The sequence below is a fragment of the Cupressus sempervirens genome, chromosome 10, assembly GCF_028749045.1.
Source record: "Cupressus sempervirens isolate cs-2001-9-10 chromosome 10, ASM2874904v1, whole genome shotgun sequence".
Taxonomy (NCBI): domain Eukaryota; kingdom Viridiplantae; phylum Streptophyta; class Pinopsida; order Cupressales; family Cupressaceae; genus Cupressus; species Cupressus sempervirens.
In genome coordinates, this window is record NC_143127.1 from 59509808 (window position 1) to 59535804 (window position 25997).

Consider the following 25997-nt stretch of genomic DNA (forward strand, 5'->3'; position numbering starts at 1 on the left):
ACTTTAGCATAAATTTAAATATGTGCAAGAAATCAAGACCTATAAACCAGTTTGAACCTGTAACTTTAAATGGCTTCCTTGGGCATTTCATTGAGGCCAATATAGGTTTATCATATATTTTTGGAAATATTTTAACATATACTTTCTAGATATACCATCAGATTCTACATAGGTATCAATGGGAAGTAGCAATGATCAATTTTTTCTAAGGTTCTCTTTTTCAACTACATTTTGGTGCAGGCAGTTTAGATTCAGTTTGTGGCCAATCAACAAAATCGGTATGTGTCAAACTTGTATAAATTCATTATAATAGTATTTATTTTCCTCAAAATTAGTTTGGTAGAGGTTTTGGAAACTTTTTTCAAAAAATAAGATATGTTATCAGAAAGGGACTTTTCCATCATTTAGGGAGATAGTTTTAGAGTTTGTTATTTAGAATGATGGATTTGATCTAGTTTTTGGTTATAGAGAGAATAGAAAGGCTTGGCTTCAATAGATGGAAGAATTCTAGGTGGATAAATGGCATCATCATATCAGATCTAGGATTTCTTCTTCATCTATATCTTTCTTTCTTCTTTTATTGTAAAGGGTTGGTTCCAGACTCTTGGATAGGTTCTCATGGTTGTGATACAACCTAGCTTGAATGTTGATGGTTCCAAACTATTGCACTTTAGCTCTAGATATGATTCCATCATTCTCCTTAGCATTTCTCTTGTATAAATAACAACAATAAAGATAGAGTATAGTTCTAATCCATTGGTTTATTTTTGTGAGTCTTTCATGTATCGTAAATGAAATTATGTCAAAGAAATGAATACAAAGAGAAATAAGTTATTTAGTTTCATTTTGAGTCTTGTCTCATGTCTCTGTTGTTTACAAACTTTTGTAATCTGTCAAAAAAGAACATAGATCCATTTGCATCTTATTTTGAGTTGTATATCTTAATATGTTTTTCTTTTGGTTCAAAGAATCAAGTAAATGCTTGATATGTTTTGATAGGGTTGCAACTTTCATGAGAAGGATGTCTGATAAGCATGACGTTTAGTATGAACATTGATGTCTAATTCACAAAGTGATAGGATAGATCTAGTATCATGATGTATGAGATATGGCATTGATATCCTAGATGTGTATTGATTTACATAATACCCAATGGATAGGGCATTGATTAGCTATAAGATCAATTCAATTTCTAGGTGTAAGAGAAATCTTGCATCAACCAAAAACTATTTTTATTTTCAGCCTTTTTCTATTTTAACAAGTGTTAGTAGACAAAGGGGTTAGTATTTTTGGGAACTTTCTATTTTTGGTAAGTTTATCATACGAGCTCAGAATGTTCTAATTTTCATTGCTCTAGCTTAACTATCAAAGAACTTATTGTGGATTTTTTGTAGAAAATTTTGGAGAAAAATATTTGAACTCAGTTTTGAAGGCCTTAAAGGCCCCAAATGAGGTCCAAAAACTCGACAGAAGGGTTCTTACATGGTCATGAGCCTATAAACCAAGAGTTGGCATTTCTAGAAAGTGGTTATAATAGCCAATCAAAGCAACGATTCGAGAGTTATGACCTTCCAAAGTTGGGCTACGTGAGATTCCTAAAATAAATGTTAAAGATGTATTTGATCAAATCTATATGTATTTTTAGGATTTGTTGGCCCTAAGTATTAGGTTTGAATGTCTAGAACCTTTCCAAGTGGCATAAAATTACCTATTTAAGAAAGGCTTGAACATTGTCTAGAGTATCTTCGGGTGGTAGTTTGCAGCTTAGTCTTATAGATTATTGTAATGAAAGCATCCATGTGGATTAGCATATTATAATTATGAATTGTATAATTCCACATTTGTAGTGATGATAAGAAGTCCATATTTTGTTTTTGCATTTGTTGTTATTTCTTTATTTTTTTATTGATTTATGGTATTAAGAGGAGCACCCTTCATCAAGTGGTATTAGAGCTAGAGTTCTTGAGTGTGTGGATAGATCACTAACTGTGAGGTAGTTTGCACAAGGACCATGGTTTAGGCTGAGCATGTAGACAGATCACCGATAGTGAGGCAGTTTGCACTAGGATTTCAACAAAAGCAGAAAAATGCATCCATGAAGAGAGCGTGGTAGAAGAGTTGTAGGTGTTACACTTGAGGGTTTTAGAGCCCTCCAAAGACAAATGAAAGCATTAGAAGAAAAAATACACAAAGGAATAAATCTTGTCATAAGCGATGAAAGTGAAGATGAGGACAAAGAAGAAGAAAATGTCAAAGTAGAGGCAATTCTAAACCTAGAGAAGAGAGGCATTTTAACGCCATCTCCAAGATTGGAAAAAGATGCAAGTTTGAGTTTCCCACATTTTTAGTAAATATTAACCCAAAGGAGTTGATCAATTGGATCAATGAACTGGAGGAGTATTTTGAGTATGAAGATAGTGAGGATCCTGATAGGGTCAAGTTTGTGAAGGTGAAACTAAAAGGAAATGCAAAGATCTAGTGGTAGGAGGTTCAGTTAGAGTGAACTTAAAAGGGAAAGGACAAAAACACCAAATGAGATCAGATGATAGCTAAACTGAAGTGACAATTCATTCCTATGGATTATGAGATTGATCTATTAATGAAAATGTAAGGGTTGAAGCAAGTGAAAATATATATTCAAGAGTATATCAAAGAGTTCTACTGAGTTCTTATTAGAACTGGCCAAGTAGAAGCTAATAAGGAGAAAGTGACCTGTTATCTTAATGGGTTAAGGCTAAGTATTTAGGATGAGTTGAGTTTGGTTCAAATGAATAGTATTGAGGAGGCATACCAATTTTTCCTAAGAGTTGAGAAATTGAGCAAGAAGTTTGACAACAAGAATAATGGAAGAGATCATGGTGGAATATCTAGCAGATGATCTTATATTGGCCATAATGATGATAGGAAGAACAAGGATGAAGTTGGAAATAGTAGTCAAAACTATAGGGGAAATAATTTGAATCATTTACATGTTTAAAACAATAGAGATTAGAGAGAAAGGGGCAAAGGACAAGGATTTGGAAGAGGAGGCTTCCGTTGGAAATGTTTTCACTACAGAGAAGAAGGGTATTGAGCATTTGAATGTTCCCAACACCAAGGAAGGACAAATCAAAGAATAAAAGGCTAGGCCAGAGTTGCACATGTTGATGAAGATGCCAGATCATCACATTCTGAAGATGCTAAAAGAGGAAAAGTCATAGTTAACAGAAGAGTCCTACTAAGTGGTGAGAATGAACTTGATCCAAGAAGGAGTTTGTTTCACACAAGGTGTATATATGAAGATAAGTGTTTTGATGTGATCATTGATGGTGGGAGTATTGACAATCTAGTGTTAGAAATGATGGTCAAAAATCTAAAGTTAAGGAGCTAGAATCACTTGCATTCATACCATATTGCCTAGGTGCAAGATGATCACAAGGTCATGGTCAATGAGTAGTGCTTAGTGAAGTTCAAGATTGGAAGCTACCAAGATGAGGTATTATGTGATATCATATCTATGGGTATATGTCATATGTTGTTGGGTAGGCTATGGTATTTTGAAAGACATGCTATACATGATGGGTGAGAAAATATCTACACTCTAACCAAATATGGAGTGAAGCATAAGTTGAAGCCATTGAAGGATAAACAAGAAAAGGTATATAGTGCTGCTAGAAAATGTTTTTTTGATGGAAAATAGTTTCTCAAAGGTATGAAGCATGAGCATACGCATTTTTCTATAATTCCAAGAGGAGGTACCTAAAAAAGTTATAGATATGTTAGGAGAGTTCTGTAATATGGTATCCGATAATGTATCTGATGGACTGCCCCTAATGAGGAGCATTAGTCACTAGATGGATTTGGTTCCAGGAGCTAGTTTTCTAAAAAAGGTAGTGCATAGAATGACACCAATAGAAAGTGAAAAGTTAAATAGACAAGTTCATGAGTTGTTGCAAAAGGGGTTGATTTGAAAGAGTTAGAGTCTATTTGTTGTATGAGCCATATTAACACCAAATAAGAATGGAGAATGAAGGATGTGCACAAATTCTTGCACTATCAACAAGATCATAATCAAGTACATATTTACATTGTGAAGTATGGATGATATTATAGTCTGTTTGAGTGAAGCTGAGTATTTCACAAAGATAGATTTGAAGAGTGGATACCATCATATTCGTATCATAGAAGGTGACAAGTGGAAGATTACTTTTAAGACAAGGAAAGGAATTTATGAGTGGTTAGTCATGCCTTTTGGGATAACCAATGCACCAAGGACTTTAATGTGGCTCATGAATGAGGTACTGAAGGAGTTTCTGGGTAAGTTTATTTTGATCTTTAGTAAGACATTGGAGGAGCATTTGATCCATATTTGCAAGTTGTTTAATAAATTGAGGGAAGAAAAGTTGATGATAAGCTTGAAGAAGTGTTGTTTTGTAAAGAAGGAGTTGGTGTACTTGGGATTTGTAGTCTTAGCAGAAGGTTTGAAAATGGACCTAGAGAGAGTGAAGGCTATCCTTGAATATTCTACTCCAAATAGTGTGATAGAGGTAAGATCTTTTCATGGATTGGCTATTTTTCATAGAAAGTTTATATGTGGTTTTAGCAGTATTTGTGGACCCCTGACTGAAACAATGAGAGGGGATAGAAAAGAATTTAAGTGGACTATAGGAGTAGATAAGATCTTTAATCTATTGAAACAAAAAGTTATTGAGCAACCTATTTTAGCACTTCTTGATTGTAACAAGGTGTTCCAAGTAGACTATGATGCTAGTGGTACTACAATAGGAGTTGTTTTGAGCCAAGAAGGTAGACCTATTACTTGTTTTAGTGAAAAATTGAATGATGCAAAAAGAAAAAAATTTGTTTATGATCAGGAATTCTATGCTATAGTTTAAGCATTGAAGAAGTGGTGACACTGTCTTCTTCTTAAGGAGTTTATTTTGTATATTGGTCATAAAGCTTTGTAATATTTGAATAGTCAAGGAAAATTAAACCAAAGGCACTTGAAGTGGGTTGAGTTTTTACATAGTTATACATTTGTTTTGAAATATAGGAGTGGGAAGTACAATAGAGTTATAGATGCTCTTAGTAGAAGATAACTTTTGCTAATAGAAATGTAGATAGAGGTGCCTGGGTTCATTGAACTTAGTAATTTATATCCAAATGATGTTGATTTTAGTGAAGCATGGAAGGCTTGTACAAAACCTGTTACTCTTGACATGAAAAAGTGGTAGGATTTCATAATCTAGAATAGTATGTCATTCAAGGGAAGCCAGTTGTGCATTCCCAAAAGTTAAATGAGAGAGAATCTTATCAAGCATAAGTGTCTAACCAATATAACTGTTGGATAGTGTTGTCCTTGATGTCACACAAAATGTCATATCAATCTTTAATCTCAGTTAACCGAGTTCAGACAATGATAACCGAGCTCACTCAGTCATCAAAGGAAAGATGGAGAAGTCAGTTTTCACCGAGCTCACTCAATCATCGAAGGAAAGATGGAGAAGTCAGTTTTCACCGAGCTCACTTGGTCATCGAAGGAAAGATGGAGAAGTCAGTTTTCACCGAGCTCACTCGATCATCGAAGAAAAGATGGAGAAGTCAATTTTCACCAAGCTCACTCGATCATCAAAGTGGAGTTAGTTTAACCGAGCTCACTCGGTCATCACAGGGAACTCAGTGCTTACCGAGTTCACTCGACGACTGAAGGATTTCATGGAATTCTCTGTATTAACCGAGCTCAGTCGGTTAACACAGGAATTATTTTTGAATAGAGTTTATCATGCTGGGTCGGCCAGTAAAGGGATTTGTTAAATCTTGCAATTCAACCGACTGTTGGAATAATTGTTTTCCAAGTTATTTGAGCTGACTTGATAATCCGAAATATATATATATATATATATATATATATATATATATATATATATATATATATATATATATATATATATATATATATATATATATATATATATATATATATAGAGTTATTCAAGTTGTAAAAGTGTGTGAGAAAAAAGGTGTAAAAACAAGTGAAGAACAAGAGAAGCAAGGATGCGAAAGCAAATACTTGGATAAGAGGAGACTGAGTGAATCCTGATGAAGGATTAAAGGAGCTATAAAGTTGTATTTGATCAGTAAGGATCCAATCAAGCTGAACAGAGATCTGTAATCAACAAAAGATAAGTTGCATATTATTCAGGTCACTTCATTGTTGCTTTATAACCTTTGTAGCAATGAATCCAAATCTCTTAACAGAGTTGGTTTAACAACCATTTTGTAAATCCTCTAACAAGGTGACAATTTAGTTGAATTGTTCTAAAGACCTCTAGCAAGGCCACTTCTAACAAAGTGTTTAAATCCTCTAACAAGGTCACACCTAACAGTGTGTTTTTGTAACCTTTAACAGGGTTGGCTCCTAACAGGGCTCACTTCAGAAGAGTGAAAAATAGTAACTAGTTACATTGGTGGTTTTTCCCATATTGGGTTTCCACGTTAAATCTGGTGTCTCTAGTGTTTGAGTTTGCTGAATTGTTTTGATATTAGTTCTTAATGATTGTTATTATTTGCTGCAATATCAAATTTCAGTAATCTGTAAAATAGATCAAACTTTTAGACATCTAAGGGACTGTGAAATGTTTTTGTAGTAACTGATTCACCCCCTCCCCCTCTCAGTTACTTCATTCTCATTTCCAACAATTGGTATCAGAGCATTTGGTACTTTCAGGAGAAGATTTCAAGGATCTAAGCAAAAGATCAGGATGTCTTACAAAAGAGAAATTCCAAAACTTAATAGAGATAACTTCTCAGCATGGCAAGAACTGATGAAACTTCATCTGGCTACTGTTGGTGATACTGGACTGAAATACCTTGAAGAAAAATATGAAGAACCTTCTGGCACACTGTCAGTCAATGATATTGCTAAAAAGAAAACTCACAACAACATGATGATAGACATAGCATCTGCTCTCAGCTATGAAGAATTTGATGACATTAAGGACTGCAAAACTGCCTTTGACATGTGGAACAAGCTAAAAGAAATCTATGGAGGGGATGACAATGTGAGAAGAGCAAAAGCAGAAAGTCTAAGAGGACAATTTGATCAAATGAGGATGAGAGAGGATGAAAACATTGCAAAGTATGTTGAAAGAGTTAAAGCATGTGTAAGTGCAATCAGGGCAGCTAGTGGTGACATCAAAGGAGAAATAGTTGTAAGCAAAGTTCTTAGAACCTTGCTTCCCATTTATGCAATCAGAGTGTCTGCAATTCAGGAAAGAAGATGTGAAGTGAATAATCAGATAAATCTTGAGGCCATAGTTGGGAGATTAACTGCATTTGAACTAGATAACTTTGACAACTATGTTCCAGCTTCTAAGAACATGGAATCAACATTTGAGGCCAAAATTTCACTCAAGGAGAAAAGCAAAAAGAAACTTCAGTTAGAAAGTGAAGATGAATCAGATCTAAGCTCAGACAGTGATCTTGAAGTAATTGAAGCTCTTCTAGCAAGAAAATATTCCAGAGGTAGAGGAAAATATAAAGGTAAAGTTCCTCTAATATGTTTTTCATGTGAAGAAATTGGTCATATTGCAGCTAGGTGCCCGAACAAGCAGAACAATGATGAAAAGAAGGATCATAAATGGAATGGCAAGAAAGATTTCAAATCATTCAAGAACAAAGGTAAGAAATCATGTTTCATGGCTGAAAATTCTAAAGATTCTGATAATAGTGAGGATGACATTGTTTATATTGTTGTTAAAGATGATTCTGACAATGATGAGGAAGATAAAATTGCTCTTATCTCTCATATAAGTAAGAATGATACATAGATTATAGACAGTGGTTGCTCACATCATATGACTGGTGATAAAACTAAGTTTGATCAGTTTGAAGATTATGATGGTGGCAGTGTAAGGTTTGGTAATAATGAACCTCATTTTATAAAAGGAAGAGAAAGAATCTGTCTAACCAAAGAACTTGTTTGTAATAATGCCTATTGGGTTGAAGGTCTCAAACATAATTTGCTAAGTGTGGCACAGTTACTCAATACTGGATTCAAGGTGGAATTCATGCATGGAAAGGCAAGACTGTTGAATGAGCAAGGAAAGCTGATAGGATCTGGCACCCAAACTAAAGGTAACTTATTCTATCTAGAACTTGGTGAATGCTCATGTTTTATTGCTCAAATTGAAGAGAGTTGGTTATGGCATAAAAGGTTGTGTCATGTAAGTTTTGATAATTTGATAAAAATAAGCAAATTCAAGAAAGTAAGAGGCATTCCTAACATTAAGAAACCTGAGGTTGGTATATGCAAGAACTGTCAAATTGGTAAAATGGGAAGGACTAGTTTTAAAGGTAAAAACTATCAATCTGAAGATATATTAGAAATTGTGCATACTGATTTATGTGGACCTATTGGAATAGAAAGCTATACTGGAGAGAAATTTTTCATTCTCTTTGTTGATGATTACTCAAGAATGATGACTATCATGTATCTAAGAAATAAATCAAAAGCATTTGAGAAATTCAAATGGTATTTGGCAAGAGTAGAAAAAGAAACAGGGAAAAGACTGAAATGTTTAAGGTCAGACAGAGGTGGTGAATTCATTTCACATGAATTCAATAACTTCTGCATTGAAAGAGGTATTAAAAGATAGGTTTCAGCACTAGGAACTCCAGAACAAAATGGAATAGCTGAAAGAAGAAATAGATCCATTATGGATTGTGCAAGAACCCCGATGATAGAAAAGAACATTGCTATCAAATACTGGAAGGAAGCCATCAGCACTGCAGTTCATACATTAAATCGAGTACAGCTGAAAAAGGACTCATTCAAGACTCCCTATGAATTATGGTATGGCCACAAACCCAATGTAAGTTATCTGAAAGTATTTGGAAGAAAATGTTATATTTTGAAAGAATCTAGAAAAGGAAAATTCGATGTAAAAGGTGATGAAGGAATATTTTTGGGATATTCTTGCAAAAGAAAAGCATATAGATGTTTAAATTTATCCACTCAAAAGGTCATAGAAAGTGCACATGTGAAAATTGATGAGTTTGCAGACAAATCAGAAGAAGAAAGCAAAAAGGTACCTGAAGACTACAAGAGATTTGTTTACATTGAACCAAATACTATACCAAGTACACCGTTCACTCAAGAATCCTCAACTCCTGAGTCTTCAGTAACCGAGTTGCAAATAGTTCAAACCAAGCCTCAGCAACTTTCAGACACTGCCGAGCAAGTGTCTACCGAGTCTGAATCAACCGAGCCAAAATAGCAAGAATCTGAAGTATAGAAGGATAACAATGAAATTCATTCAAGAGGCAAGGAACCTGTATTAGCAAAATATGTCAGAAGACATCATGCACCAGATCAGATGATTGGAGACAAATATGAAGGAACCCTGATAAGAAGTACGTTGAAAAATACTTGTTTACTTGCTGATTTTGAACCTAGAAGTATTAAGGATGCACTGGAAAATGATAGTTGGATTGAGGCAATGAATGAGGAAATAGAACAGATAGAGAAAAATAAGACATGGACTCTTGTACCCAGGCCTAAAGACAAAAATATAATTGGAACCAAGTGGGTATTCAAAAACAAGTTGACTGAAGATGGTAAGGTATCCAGAAACAAAGCTAGATTGGTATGCAGAGGATACTCACAAGAAGAAGGTATAGATTATGGAGAAACTTTTGCTCCTATTGCAAGATTGGAAGGAGTCAGAACCTTACTTGCATATGTTGCTCACAAAGGATTCAAAGTTTATCAGATGGATGTCAAGTTAGCATTCCTCAATGGAATACTGGATGAAGAAGTTTACATTGAACAACCTAAAGGTTTTGTTGATCCAGATAAAAGGAACATGGTCTGCAAATTACACAAGGCACTGTATGGTCTGAAACAAGCTCCTAGAGCATGGTATGAAAGATTGCATAATTATCTTATTCAGATTTGTTTTCAAAGAGCTAATGATAATAGTAGCTTGTATATAAAGGAAGGTCTAGATAATAAGATTTTCTTGGCAGAAATATTTGTAGATGATACTGTTTTCAGAGGGCATGATGATCTTTGCAAAGAATTTTCAGAACAAATGAACAAGGAGTTTGAAATGTCTATGTTTGGTGACATAAAATTCTTTGTTGGTCTTCAAATCCAACAAAATAAGAATGGCATCTTCATCACTCAGTCAAAATACATCAAGGAGATATTGAAAAAGTTTGGTATGGAGGACTGTAAACCTGTTGGAACTCCTATATGTACTGGATTGAAACTTACAAAAGATGATGAATCCAAAGAGGTAGATCAAACATTGTATAGATCTATGATTGGAAAATTGCAGTATGTAGTTCATACCAGGCCAGATATTGCTCTCACAGTTGGTATTGTTGCAAGATTTTCAGCAAAACCAAGAGAAACTCACCTGATGGCAATCAAGAGAATAATGAGATATTTGAAAGGAACTGAAGATTATGGGCTATGGTACAAATTTGGAGGTAATTTGGATTTGAAAGTTTTTACTGATACTGATTGGGCAGGGAACCTTGATGACAGAAAAAGCACAAGTGGAAGAGCATTCTTTCTTGGAAAGAGATTGGTTTCTTGGACAAGCAAAAAGAAAAATTGTACATCCCAATCTACAGCAGAGGCAGAGTATGTTGCTACACCAGTAAATTGTTCTAATATTGTTTGGTTTAAGCAACTATTGCAAGGAATGAAGATGGAAATCAAAGAACCAGTTGTTATGTTCTATGATAATACAAGTGCAATCAATATATCCAAGAATCCAGTGATGCATTCCAAGACCAAGCATATTGCAATCAAATATCATTTTGTCAGAGAATTGGTGCAAGACAAGGAGATCAGATTGGAATATGTCCACACAAAGGAACAAATTGCTGATATATTCACAAAGCCCTTGTCTAAGGATGCATTTTTATATCTTAGAGGTAAGTTAGGGGTCATTCCCCTATCTGAAGTTCACTAAAGGAAGCTTTAGTGATGCATCAACGCATACCAGATTAAAGATCTATCTGTTGATGCAGTTTAATCAGAAATCATTGCATATGAATCAGTACTATAGGTACATTGCAATTCACTTTACTTCTGTTGTCTTTGGCATGTGTTGTCAAAGAGGGAGAGATTTACTGTCATATCCTTCTGAAATTTATGAGACTTAAAAAATCTGCTATGAAGCTCCTTAAAAGAAGGAGACTAGTGGAAGAGGGAGAAGTCTGTTATCTTGTTTTCAAAATTTCATTCTGTTATGACATGTTGTGCTGCCATCAATGCCAAAGAGGGAGATTGTTGGATAGTGTTGTCCTTGATGTCACACAAAATGTCATATCGGTCTTTAATCTCAGTTAACCGAGTTCAGACAATGATAACCGAGCTCACTCGGTCATTGAAGGAAAGATGGAGAAGTCAGTTTTCACCGAGCTCACTCGGTCATCGAAGGAAAGATGGAGAAGTCAGTTTTCACCGAGCTCACTCGATCATCGAAGGAAAGATGGAGAAGTTAGTTTTCATCAAGCTCACTCGGTCATCGAAGAAAAGATGGAGAAGTCAGTTTTCACCGAGCTCACTCGGTCATCAAAGTGGAGTCGGTTTCACCGAGCTCACTCGGTCATCACAGGGAACTCAATGCTTATCGAGTTCACTTGGCGACTGAAGGATTTCACGGAATTCTCTGTATTAACTGGGCTCAGTCGGTTAACACAAGAATTATTTTTGAATAGAGTTTACCGTGCTGGGTCAGCCAGTAAAGGGATTTGTTAAATCTTGCAATTCAGTCGACTGTTGGAATAATTGTTTTCCAAGTTATTTGAGCCGACTTGATAATCTGAAATATATATATATATATAGAGTTATTCAAGTTGTAAAAGTGTGTGAGAAAAAAGGTGTAAAAACAAGTGAAGAACAAGAGAAGCAAGGATGCGAAAGCAAATACTTGGATAAGAGGAGACTGAGCGAATCCTGATGAAGGATTAAAGGAGCTGTAAAGTTGTATTTGATTATTAAGGATCCAATCAAGCCGAACAAAGATCTGTAATCAACAAAAGATAAGTTGCATATTATTCAGGTCACTTCATTGTTGCTTTATAACCTTTGTAGCAGTGAATCCAAATCTCTTAACAGAGTTGGTTTAACAGCCATTTTGTAAATCCTCTAACAAGGTGACAATTTAGTTGAATTGTTCTAAAGACCTCTAGCAAGGCCACTTCTAATAGAGTGTTTAAATCCTCTAACAGGGTCACACCTAACAGTGTGTTTTTGTAACCTTTAACAGGGTTGGCTCCTAATAGGGCTCACTTCAGAAGAGTGAAAAACAGTAACTAGTTACATTGGTGGTTTTTCCCATATTGGGTTTCCACGTTAAATCTGGTGTCTCTAGTGTTTGAGTTTTCTGAATTGTTTTGATATCATTTCTTAATGATTGTTATTATTTGCTGCAATATCAAGTTTCAGTAATCTGTAAAATAGATCAAACTTTTAGACATCTAAGGGACTGTGAAATGTTTTTGTAGTAACTGATTCACCCCCTCCCCCTCTTAGTTACTTCATTCTCATTTCCAACATATAACACCCTTTTAGTTGTAGGATTTGACATCCCTTACCACCAAAGTACTATACTGATTTTCATTAAATGTCAATCCAGGAGCGTGAACTTGAGATGATGTCTGCAAAGTATATGCTCTAGTTTTCACTAAAAGTCACTACTACTTTGAATGTAATAACCATTGAGGAAATCTATTTTATCCAAGGGAAAGACAACTATCAAATACTTGGAAGGAAATTCTAAGTATTTAGCCATACATCTATGCACCTACTGCTATAAGAATAGTGTCTGGTTCTATTTCCAGTGGTTGTAGGAACAACAATTCTAACTCTAACTTAGAAAACTGAGTCTAACTTCTTACTAAAGAAAACTCCACCTTCTGCGTGGGCCCCCATGGAAGAATGAAGGAAAGACAAACTCAGATAAAAATGTAGAAACTTAGCAAAGGCATGTATTCATTCAATATGTAGTATTACAATAACTTGGAAAAATGATAAGATTTCTATCAACTTTGTCTGTCTATCCACTATCTATATTATACATACAGACGAGGTCTTATTTATAGGGAAGAACAACAAACTCCTAAAACTATGACTTCCTCATGAAGGAAAGTTAGTTACAACTTAAGACTACAAACATGCAATTTGAAAGACATTAATTATCCCTTAAATTCTCCACAAATATAGATCATAGAAAATGCTAGATTTTCTCTTTTATCTGTCTTCAAACAGCTTTCTAGGAATCCAAGTATCATGCGTTGTATATTTAATTGATTTCCTTGATGCTTGCTTTCTTGCTCAGCCGTTTTATTAGGTCCCACTTTGTTATTCATTAAAACAGGTCCCTTCTGACTTTGCTGCCAAGTCTTCTAGCTGCAACGGTGTCATAACGCTTCTTCTTAATGTCATTAATGCCTTAGTGCTATTCCTTCGTAGTTTTTTTAACTCCCGCTTAGCTTGTATCATTTGATCAACATTTAATACACACAAGACTTCCCGCAAACATTTATTTTCATTTATTAGTTTATAAAGAAAAGGCATTAATTATTCAACTAATAGTTTTTGCAATCTCTTCAGCTGTAGGAAGATCTACCCATATCAAACTTTCATGAAGAAAGATTTTTACCACAAAATGAACCCCTTTTTAAATATAATTCTGATTATCATTTTATGCCTTATGTCCATACCTTATACATCAAAAGTTCAAAACATTTACACTAAAGGATGATAAAGTTCAGTATGTTATAGACAAATGTTCACAAAAAGGACTAATAAAACTTCTATTTCTTCATGTCATCATTTTTCCCCCCAACCATCCTGAGGCTGGTCCCTTCAACATCTATAGGTTTCTGATCCTCATCCGTAGTCTGAGGTCATTGGTGATTTTCTCCCCTGATTCATGAGCTCTGTAATTGAAATATCCATGATTTTGTTTCAACCTTTCTCGTTTCTATTCTGCAGCAGTCATGTTATATTCAGCAAACACATCATTTTTTCCAAGCATAGGATGCAAAAGTATTGGTGGTTGGAAATGAAGAGGTACCCAATAATTTTTTTGATTTCTTCCCAATGTCAAATACCTGGGCATCCTATTGATGGCTAATTCTAGATTTTGGGGAGAGTGCAACTCCCTAGTTTTTAGGTCTTCTGGCAGTTGAATCCATCTTTGAAGAGAAGCTTGTATAGCACCAGGGGCATTTGCAGAACAATGCTACTCCCAATCTAGAAATTGCTGTTCGTGGACAAGGTGGATTTTGGTAGCAACACTTCGATTATTATTAATAGAAAGCCAATTGAAGAATAATCTATAAGTATTTTGTATTTCTAGCCAAATGTACAATGGTTCAAACATTTCTTTCTCCCTATAGGGAGCAACCTGGTTCTCTCGACTGATCTCATTCTACATCCATGACATAACGACCCTAAACTATACATCTCCCACATATAACAATGAATTCCAATCTTTATCATCTGGTACAACAAGATTATGAACATATAATTCACAGAAGAGATTCTGCAGAGTCATTGGAACTGAATTGAATGTTGCATAAAATTCTTGAGGAGTATGTAGGGAAGGGTTCAACCCCCGAGTAATTCGAGACAACTGAAAATTAATCATTTTCTTCTTTAGGAACAGTGTGTAAACTAGAGATGGGGATCTACAATTTACAAGCTCTAGAATGAGCTGTGTGATCTTTGTGACACGTTGCTACAGGATCTTAATTTCATTATCCTTTTCTTCAATTTGCTGTGCTTGTTCCCTAATAGTTCTGAGCATTTTCTTCTTCTCTAAATCCCAATTTTCTTTTTCCCATTGAAACTGTTCATACAAACTAAAGCTGGTTGGTAATAGAGTGGAAATGTCTGGTGGTGTATGATGATGGACAATAGGTCTATAATCTTCAAGGCGGTGCTCAGGATGATGGTGGTTAGCAACACTGTCATCTTGAGAATTTTGACATTTAACAAAGCTTTTATTTTGACAGGCAACAATGTTATCAACTTTTTCTGAAGGGGCAATGGCTTCAGGATAGGGTGCAATAGTCATTTTATCTTAAAATGTTTCAAAAATGTTTGGAACCATTTCTTGTGCAATAGATGGATATTCTTCTGATGGTAGATTATCAGTTTCCCCCGTTGGTTGTTCAAATCCTGGCACTATTTCCTTTGAGGACTCTGTGTCACTATCAACATTAATAGGACTATTCGGTTTTGCGAGAATTTCCTTAGGATTGTTTTTATGTTCAGGAGTAAGTGCTGTGTGCTCTGGTGACTGTGCAGGTGTAGGTACTAGAGTTTCGATATCAATAGGTGGTATAGAAGGCTCAGTAGGTGGCATAAGAGGTTCAATTCTTAAATTTACCCCAAACATTCTGGTGACTCATTGTGGAGTAGAAATTGGTTTCTTGCCCTTATCAACAGATTTCCCTTTATTCAGGTTAAGTGTAGGTTCTTGTGATACTAGAGATACTTTTTTTGAACCTTTCTCTGCAACAACTGTGCATGATTTTCTCTTCCTAGAAGTTGAGGCTTCTATGGTCAAAATTTTCCTCTTTGCAGTTTTAGGTGTAGAAGCAGAAGCCAAAGCTCCTTGAGCCATTCTATATACTACTTTCTTGACTCCTACAACAGTTTTCTCTCTTGTCCCTACTCCTTTCCCTTTAGGTCCACCCCTTTTAGGTCCCTCTGACCTTAGCTTTACAAAATCATCCCATGTTCCCAAGTGCTACCTAGTCAACTCCTTTTCAATTATAGCCCTAATAAAGTAATGGTGGGATACTGACTGGGTTTTGCCTTGTTGTACATAGGTAGCTTTCCTTTTGATGATATTATAAAGGAAACATGGAAGATTTACAGGACAATCCCCATGCCGCAAACCACTCAAAATTTTGAAATGAATAGCATGCAAATAGGAATATCTTCCTTCACAGATAAAATATCTTATGATAAATTCAGTAGGGTGGATGAATTGCAGAGGGAGAGATAATCGTAATGTACCTTTCTTTTTATTTTCCTCTAGTCGAGGATCTCTTGGTACTAAGAATTGTTCTTTTGCTCGTCGTGCATCCATATCCTCTGTCCATCATTCTCCATTTGTGGGTAACCCATAAACTTCTACCACCATTTCTTTGGTGAATTCTACCCGAATGCCCTTAATAGTTGCATATCCATCCCTTAATGTATTATGAAATTGGAGCACAATTTCTTGATCAAATTGCTTCAAACTAAGACAATAAGCTAGCCATCCTTGTTGCTGAAACAAACTACATGTTGCTGGGTCTACCAGTAAGACTCTGTGATCTGCTGGTTCATGCCGCTAAGGTTCTGCACCCATATTTTTGAAAAAAAATATGCTAGTACAAACAAATTCACTGAAAATGATTTTGAGAGTATGGGCGGTGATAGCTACAGGGGTTTCTATAGAGGGAAATTGCAATACTTCAATACCTTCCAAACATCACATCCTTCAGTACTTCATGACGACATTTTAATCACCAAACCATAATGGAAATAAAGATCTAGCTCAAAAACATATGGTATATTAATGAGGAGTTATGCGAAATCATGATTTAATATTATTTCACACATTTTGAAAGTACAAAGGGTTGCCAGCTCATTACTGAAATGAGCCTTCCTCGTACATCCTATATGCTAACTTAAGATTTCCTTGAGTATGCATTCATGATTTCGATTTCCCCTCCCCCCAACCTAGCAGAGACTGGGTCCCACCAGACCATAAAGATTGCAAATTCAAAAAATTGAAATATCATGCTTTCCTAAATAAATAATAAAGTAAATAAATGCAAAGGGGGTCGAGTGTGACTGACCTAAGGTGCGATAGGAAGGATGAATTGAGAAATGCCTTATTAGAGAAAGAAAGTGAGATGGAATGATGATGGAAAGACAAGAAGATGGGATGGAATGAGGTGAAAAAGGAATGAATATTCGCATGAGCGTGAAATTTTTTTATTATGAAGGCCTTGAAAATAAATTTAAGGGGCTGCAGGCGTCTGAGTGGGAGCCTTAGATGAAGTGGCTGCAGGAAGAGATGTTTCTGTTGTGGTGAACTGTTAAAGAAATTCTTCCCTAGTTGCTGGTTTATGATATAACTTTAGGCGATGCCCATTAACTAGGAGTTTGAATTTAACCAGATCAATTGTTGACAGTTGAACTGCTCCATTGTTAAAAGTTGTAATGATTTCATAGGGACCAAGCCATCAAGTTTGAAATTTGCCTTGGTGATGTTGATATCGTGAATCATACAGGAGTGCCCAATCACCAACAGAGAATTCTTTACCTTTAATGAATTTTTCATGCCATTGCTTTCTTTGACTTTGAATTAATTCTATGTTATGAAGAGCTGATTTTTTCCATTCATCTGTCTCATTGAGATGCAAAATGTGATCCTGTTGTGCTGCAGGAAGGGTAATATCAAGTTCCAAAGTTGTCCGCAGAGTTTTATGTTCAAATTCAATAGGCATAATAGCTATCTTCCCATATAAGAGTTGGAAAGGCGTAAACCCAATAGTGGATTTCCATGTTGTTTTGTATGCCCATAAGGCTTTAGGAAGTTTAGCTGCCCAATCTCTACGATGCAAAGACAATATTTTAGTGAGAATATGTTCCAACTCTCTATTTGTTACTTCTACCTCTCCATTGGCTTGTGGATGATACATAGATGATTTGCCATGCCGAATTTTATATTCCTCCATGAGTGCTGCTATCAGGTTAGATGTGAACTTAGGCCCTTGATCTGATTGTAATTCTCTTGGAACACCAAATCTGGTAAAGATACATTCATATAGAAACTTTGCAACATTATTGTCACAAGGACACTTCATGGGTTTTTCTTCAGCCGACTTAGTAACATAATCAGTGCAAACTAATATGTAACTTTTTCCTTCTGATGGTGGTTCAATAGGGCCAACAAAATCAATTCTCCATTTATCAAATCATTCTACTACTATTTGTGGCTGTAAGGGCATTTCACCTATTTTTGTCGGTCTACCCATTCTTTGACATTTATCACATTTTTTTGTATACTGAGCTGCATCTTTGTGAAGTATAGGCCAATAATAACTTGTATTCAGAATCTTTAATGCAGTCCATTTGTTAGCAAAGTGTCCACCACAGGGCTCATCATGACAAGCATGAAGAACATCATATGTTTCATCTTCTCTAAGACATCATCGTGTTACCTGATCTAGTCCAATATAAAACATAAATCCTGAGATCCATGAGAAATTAAAACCCTTTTCTGCCAGCAATCATTTTTCTTTCACAGAAAAATGTAAAAGAATTTTGCTAGTAGTTAGATAGTTGGCAATGTCAGCATACCAAGGGTTTTGTGTTGACAAAAGGAAGAGATGTTCATTGGGAAAGCTATCTTCTATGGTTGCAGGATCATTAGGTGTTTGAAGACGAGACAAGAAATCAGCTACAACATTTTCTTTACCTGGTTTGTCAATAATGGTGGTGTCAAATTCATGCATTAGCAACAACCATCGAGCCAATCATCCAGAGATTGCTGGTTTGTTCATTAGATATTTGATAGCAGAGTGATTTGTATGTACAAATATTTGGTATCCTGTAATGTAATGTCTGAATTTATTCAGAGCATAAATTACATCAAGTAGTTCTTTCTCTGTCACTGTGTAATTATACTCGGCTCCTTGAAGATTTTTGCTGATATAGTAAATTGCATGTTCTACTGAATCTATCTTTTGGCCAAGTACCACTCCAATGGCATGATCTAAAGTGTCTATGTGTATATGAAAAGGTAACTCCCAATTTGGTCCTCGAAGCACTGGTGCTATTGAGAGGACTTCCTTAAGCTATAGGAAAGCTTTTGTACACTCTGAATCCCATACAAACTCTGCATCTTTTCAAAGCAATTTGTATAAGGGTGTTGCAATTTGACTGAAATACTTGATAAAATGCTAATAATATCCTGCATGTCCTAAAAAACTCCTAACTTCTTTCAATTTGGCTGGTACAGCTAATGTATGTATGACTTCTATTTTTGCTAGATCTACTTCAATTCCTTTAGGAGAAATAAAGTGTCCCAAGACCAATCCTTCTTGCATCATCATAAAGCACTTTTCACTGCTTAAAGACAAATTGTAGTCTTTGCATCTTTGTAAAGCCTTGTCCAACTTTTCCTTGGTTTCTTCAAATGTTTTCCCATATGTGGTGAAGTCATCCATATATACTTCCAAACAATCTGCAGATATGTCAGAAAAAATGCTAATAACAGCTCTTTGAAAAGTTGTGGGTGCATTGCACAAACCAAATGGTAGGACAAAATAAGCAAATGTTCCCCATGGACATGTGAATGTTGTCTTGTCCTGATCTTCTAGTGCTATCTGGATTTGATTGTAACCACTGAACCCATCTAAGAATGAAAAGTATTTTTTTCCTGCAAGATTATCAAGGACTTGATCGACAAAGGGCAATGGAAAATGATCCTTTTTGGTAGCCGAGTTAAGTTCTCTATAATCTATGTAGAATCACCATTTCCCCCCCTTTTTGGGAACAATAACCAATGGTGACACCCATTGGCTATCAAAAATAGGATATATGAAGCCAACATTGAGTAACTTTTGCAATTCATTTTTGACAATATCCCTTAATGCTGGGTTTATCCTATGCTAAGGTTGTTGCACAGGTTTATAATCTGGACTGATATAAATTCTATGGGTACAGAGTGTAGGATCCAAACCTTTCATATTTGTATACTCCCAAGAAAAAGAATCCTGATGCTTTTGTAATAGCTGCAGGGTATCATGATGTTGTGCCTGAGATAAGGACTTGCTTATATTTAATTCTCTTCCTAGAATGATTGTTGTTTTGACTACTTTTTCAGCCATTAAAATTTTCACAATTGGTTGTGAATCTATCTCATGTGGTAGGAGTGAATGCATAAGTTGTGCAGACTTGGAATAATGTAGTTCATCAAATAAAGGCAGAATTCTTTCTAAGACATACTCTTGTGTAGAAGATGTCACAGGTTGTGTTCCATACTCATTCATTATGATAGAAGAAATGACATCATCTTCTTCTTTAATGTTTACAAATGAGTCCCGTGATATCATCATCAATTTCTGAATAGAATCTATGTCCATATCAGAGTCATCCATATTTGGCGGGACAACTTGATCATCCTACAACAAAGGCTGAGCAGGAGAATACAAGGTCAAATTTTTAGTGTTTGTTCCATCTGAAATAGTCATTTTCCCTAATCGACATGTAATATAAGCATCTATTGTTGCTAACCATGGTCGTCCTAAAATGATAGGGTAGCCCCCAGTACATATGTTTGGAGAGAGTACAACAAAATCAACTAGATACTCCCATGAATGTAATATGATAGTGACATCTTCTAGCATACCATCAGGAATGATGGTAGAACTATCTGCTAATTGCAAGATTGTTGGGGTCTGCCTAAGACCAATGATGCTTAATTTGGACACTACTTCCTTGGTTATTACATTGATGGATACTCCTAGGTCTATTAAGACATTCTACACTTGTACCCCTGGAATGGTGAGGCTTACTACTAGGCTGCCAGGGTCTGCATACTTAGGCATTTTGCAGTTATCAAGCATAAGATCAAAAAGCTGTCCAATGACATGGATAGTCTTTGGGTCTTTCTTTTTCCTTCCCGATTTTTTAACATAGGCTTCTCTGATGGCTTTTGAATATATAGGTACTTCCTTGATTGCATCAAGTAAGGGAATTTTTATCGTCATTTGCTTAAGTTGCTCAAGAAAATCTAGTGCAACTTGATTTTCACTTGGCAGTATTTGCTCTGTTATCCTACTAGGAAATGGTGGTGTTTTGGCTGCAAGAGAAATAGTGGTGGTAGGATCTTGAACTCACTCAGCATTTGTATCATCTATTTTTGTTATAATGGGCTACTAAGGTGAGGCAAGCATTGTTCTAGATCTTAGATGGATATCATTTAGGGTAATAGAATAACTTTGTTGCTGGGTTGAAAGTTTTTCACTATTAGGGTTAGGTGCAGGTTGTGTAGGTAACTGTGGCTATATTGGCTGTAGGAGGCATTAAGGCTTGTTGTTGAGGAGGTTGAGTCAAAGCTGACTGCTGCTAGTGCTGCTGCCAACCCTACTGAGGTTGGTGCCAACCTTGGTTAGGCTATTGCCATCCTTGGTTGGGCTGTTTCCATCCTTGGTTGGGCTACTGCCACCCTTGGTTGGGCTGTAGCCAACCTTGGTTAGGCTGCTACCACCTTGGGTTAGGCTGTTGCCAACCTTGGTAAGGTTGCTGCCAATGATTATAATTACAATGTCGTTGTTTCCATTGACTATTACTACCATAATTACGGAGTGGGTCTTGAGGAATACCTCATCTTGGAGCCCATGGCCTTCGTTGAGCAACATAAAAGAATTCCCCGTCTTCATCAATTGCCTTGAACTTAGTAGGCACATGCTATGATTCCAAGCTAGCAATAGGCTTACATCAGCAGTTACGTTTCTTTTCTCTGCAATGGGGGCAATATTCTGCCAACATACTATCAACATCTTCCTTCTTCCTGCATGCTTGCATGGTATCCAATTGTGTAGCAACATCATTAATGATGTCTTTCTTGAAATCTGACAAGAGGTTTGACAATTCTGTCTTAGATACTCTTGCCCCAGGAGTCTTTTGGAGTAAATCCCTCAAACCTCATCCTTTTTTTGTTGTTGCTCTAGAATAGTTCAAAAAAATATTCCGAATTTCAGCCCACGTCTTCTATGTAATGTCACCTCCAGCCATTAAGTCTAAAGCTTCCATACTCCTATCATGTACTCCTTTCAGAAAGAGATGTTTTTGGGACTCCTCATTCAGCTGATGTTGTGTGTTATGCTATAGGTTAAACATGAATTGGGCAACATAGTCCTCCATAGTCTCATCCTCCTTTTGTGACATTTTAAAAATGTCATCTCCTTTCAAATCATGGCCTCTGCAATATTCCTTATATTTATTAAGGAAAAAATTACTCATAGTTGGCTAATCTATCATAGCATTGGCACCTAAACTCATGAGCCATCTCAAATCGACTTCTTTTAGAGTTGATGGAAACAATTTCAGCTTATGGGCATCAGTTGTGTAGTCATAACTTTGACAAAGGATGTCAAACTCAAAGAGAAAAGTTTCTGGATCTTCACTAATAAGGCCATAGAATTTAGGCAGGGCAGCTGAGGGTATATTTTTCCAATTTTGATTACCCTGCTGAGGAGGAATTGGAAAAGGAAAGGTAGGCTGAGCTATTGCCATTTGTAGATGTCCTAGTGGTGGCTGATAAATGACTAGAGCTGATGGATTATCTTGATATTCTAGCTCAGCAAAAAGATTATTCAAATGAAAAGATTCTTCAGATGTGGTCAGTCATTGTACTTGTTTTAGTACTTCTACAAATACGTTCTCAAACAATTCTTCTCTCTCTCTCTCTCTCTCTCTCTCTCTCTCTCTCTCCTCTTTCTTCAGAGTCAGGATAAAAAGGATCTTCTTGATTGAAGTTGGGAAGAAATCTTCCAAGGTGATCTCTTCTTCTATGCACGCAAGAATGCTGAAAATGAAACTAAATGACTCAATAGTAAATACTAGATTGACAAAATCCCCAGAAATGGCACCAAAAATATGTCTAACCAATATAACACCCTTTTAGTTGTAGGATTGGACATCCCTTACCACCAAAGTACTATACTAATTTTCATTAAATGTCAATCTAGGAGCGTGAAATTGAGATGATGTCTGCAAAGTATATGCTCTAGTTTTCACTAAAATTCACTACTACTTTGAATGCAATAACCATTGAGGAAATCTATTTTATCCAAGGGAAAGACAACTATCAAATACTTGGAAGGAAATTCTAAGTATTTAGCCATACATCTATGCACCTACTGCTGCAGGAACAGTGACTGGTTCTGTTTCTAGTGGCTGCAGGAATAGTAGTTCTAACTCTAACTTAGAAAAATGACTCTAACTTCTACTTACTAAAGAAAACTCCACCTTCTGCGTGGGCCCCCATGGAAGAATGAAGGAAAGAAAAACTCAAATAAAAATGTAGAAACTCAGCAAAGGCATGTATTCATTCAATATGCAGTATTACAATAACTTGGAAAAATGATAAGATGTCTATCAACTCTATCTGTCTATCCACTATCTATATCATAGATATAGACGAGGTCTTATTTATAGGGAAGAACAACAAAATCCTAAAACTATGAATTCTTCATGAAGGTAAGTCAGTTACAACTTAAGACTGAAAACATGCAATCTGAAAGACATTAATTATCCATTAAATTCTCCATAAATATAGATCATACCAAATGCTAGATTTTCTCTTTTATCTGTCTTCAAACAGCTTTCTTGGAATCTAGGTATCCTGCGTTGCATGTTTAGCTGATTGTCTTGATGCTTGCTTCCTTGCTCAGCCATTTTATCAGGTCCCGCTTTGTTATTTGTTAAAATAGGTCCCTTCTGAATTTGTTGCCAAGTCTTCTAGCTACAACGATTTCATAACGCTTCTTCTTAATTTCATTAATGCCTTAGCACTATTCCTTTGTAGTTTGTTTAACTCCCGCTCAGCTTGTATCCTGCGATTAACATTTAATACACACAAGACTTCTCACAAACATTTATTTTCATTTATTAGTTTATAAAGAAAAGACATTAATTATTCAACTAACAGTTTTTGCAATCTCTTCAGCTGCAGGAAGATCTACCCATATCGAACATTCATGAAGAAAGATTTTTACCACAAAATGAACCCCTTTTAAAATATAATTCCAATTATCATTTTATGTCCTATGTCCATACTTTATACATCAAAAGTTCAAAACATTTACACTAAAGGATGATAAAGTTCAGTATGTTATAGACAAATGTTCACAAAAAGGGCTAATAAAACTTCTATTTCTTCATGTCATCAATAAGCATAGTGGATGATTGGCCAGACATTTTGGCAAAGATAAGACCATATCTTTAGTTGCTAAGAATTTAATTCTGGCCATAGTTGCATCAAGATGTGAAGAATTTATGTACAAAGTTGCAGAGTATGTCAAATGGAAAAAGGAGTGAAGTATAATATAGGGTTGTATCGACCATTACCTATACCAGAGAGGCTGTGGGAGGATGTCAACATGGATTTGGTTCTAGGATTACCCAAGACTCAGCAAGAGCATAATTCTATTTTTGTGGTGTTAACAGGTTTCCAGAGATGACAATTTTATTCCTTGCAAGAAGACTAGTGATGTTGTTCATGTAACATAATTATTTTTTAGAGAAGTGGTGAGACTACATGGTTTGCCAAAGAGTATAGTTTCAAATCAAGATACCAAATTTGTTGGGTATTTATGGCATACATTATGGAAGAAGTTGAAGAATGATTTGAAGTTTAGTTCATCACATCATCCACAAGCTGATCGAAAAATAGAAGTGGTGAATCTGAGTTTGGAAAATTTACTGAGATGTTTGGTTGGAGACAAACCAAAAGGATGGGATATGATTTTACCATAGGAAGAATTTTCATATAATAATTATGTCATTAGGAGTACTAGTAAATCATCATTCCACGTTGTATATGAGTATTCCTAGAAATGCTTCTAAATTGTGATAGTTGGATAAAGAAGACATAAGTAGTGCTAAAACAAAAGATTTTGTTGAATATTTGAAGAACATCCATGAGAAGGTAAGGAAGCATATCATAAAGATGAATACATAGTACAAGGATAAGAAAGATGTGAAAAGGAGGTATAAGGAATTTTAGATTGGAGATGAAGTTATGGTTCATTTGAGAAAGGAGCATTTAATAGTGGGTACATATAATAAGATGAAGATAATGAAGTTTGGACCATGCAAGATAGTGAAAAGGAATGATTCTAAAAATGCTTATGGAGTGGAGTTTCTTGTTGAATTAAATATTTCACTAGTATATAATATTTCAAATTTGATAGAGTATTATGAAGAAGGTGATGGAGATAAAGTTGTAGAAGCATAGTTGAGTATTCTAGCAGCTAGTTCAGCTACAAAGGATATTGAGGAGATACTATACAATCATGTGTTGAAAGAGGGAGAATTTTGAAATTAGATTGATACAAGTATGATAAATGTGTTTCAATCATTGTTTTGTCACTGATGTTAAACCTACTTTTTGCTAGTAAGACAACTACTTATATGATTTAAGTACTATCACTTTTTTGATTGATGAAGAGGATTTGATCAAAAAGATGTAACAAAAGCACCTAGTGGGAATTTTGAGTTATGATATAAAAGAGGAATACAAGAATCAACTAAGATAGTAATATCCTAGTGCATTGATAATATACTTAAGGTTACAAAGGTTGGTTACACTAAGAAAGTTCAGAAGAACAAGTTAAAAAAAGTTTGTCTACCAAGTTTAACTAAAGGGATAATAGGTATTGAGCTAAGTTAGTGCAAGCCAAGTAGAAAATTAGTTGGAGCTGATTAAAAGTTCATTTTATGTATGCCAAGAAAAAAAGTGAATGCCAAGTAAAGTTTAGTTGATGCCAAGAACTAATAAAATTTAGTTCACGTCGAGTGATTTTTTAGAGGATGTTGAGGAACACAGTATGTGCCAAGCATAAAAAAAAGTTAATATTAAGTGTCAACATTATTAGAAATATTGAAAATTTGATGGATCTGAGCTGACAATTTTTTTTTCTTAGATTGTGTGAACTAGGTGAAAGATAAGATTGATGAACTAGTGGCACAAAATTTATGGTAAACTGTTTAGAGGTGAATTCAAAGAATAATGGAGGAGAAGCTTCTAGAAGTGATATGGAATAAGGGGTAGATTCATTGAATCCTATCTAATTTATCCTAACCCTAAATTGGAAGATGGAGAATGAATGACAAAAGATCTCAATTCTCTATTTATAGGGATGGTTGGTTGGAAGCAGGGGTTGTCATGTCTAAGAACCTAAGGAAGACA

At 35.5% G+C, this 25997-nt stretch overlaps 1 protein-coding gene across 1 annotated transcript in view; it reads right to left on the bottom strand.

The window, feature by feature from the left end:
- Positions 1 to 15410, bottom strand: part of LOC149532555 (uncharacterized) — a 71318-nt gene extending 55908 nt beyond the window's left edge. Inside the window, exon 1 of the mRNA XM_089805733.1 lies at positions 15120 to 15410. Within this exon, the coding sequence (XP_089661859.1) occupies positions 15120 to 15410 (291 nt within the window). The remainder of the gene's footprint in view (positions 1 to 15119) is intronic.
- Between the last annotated feature and the right edge of the window lie 10587 nt (positions 15411 to 25997).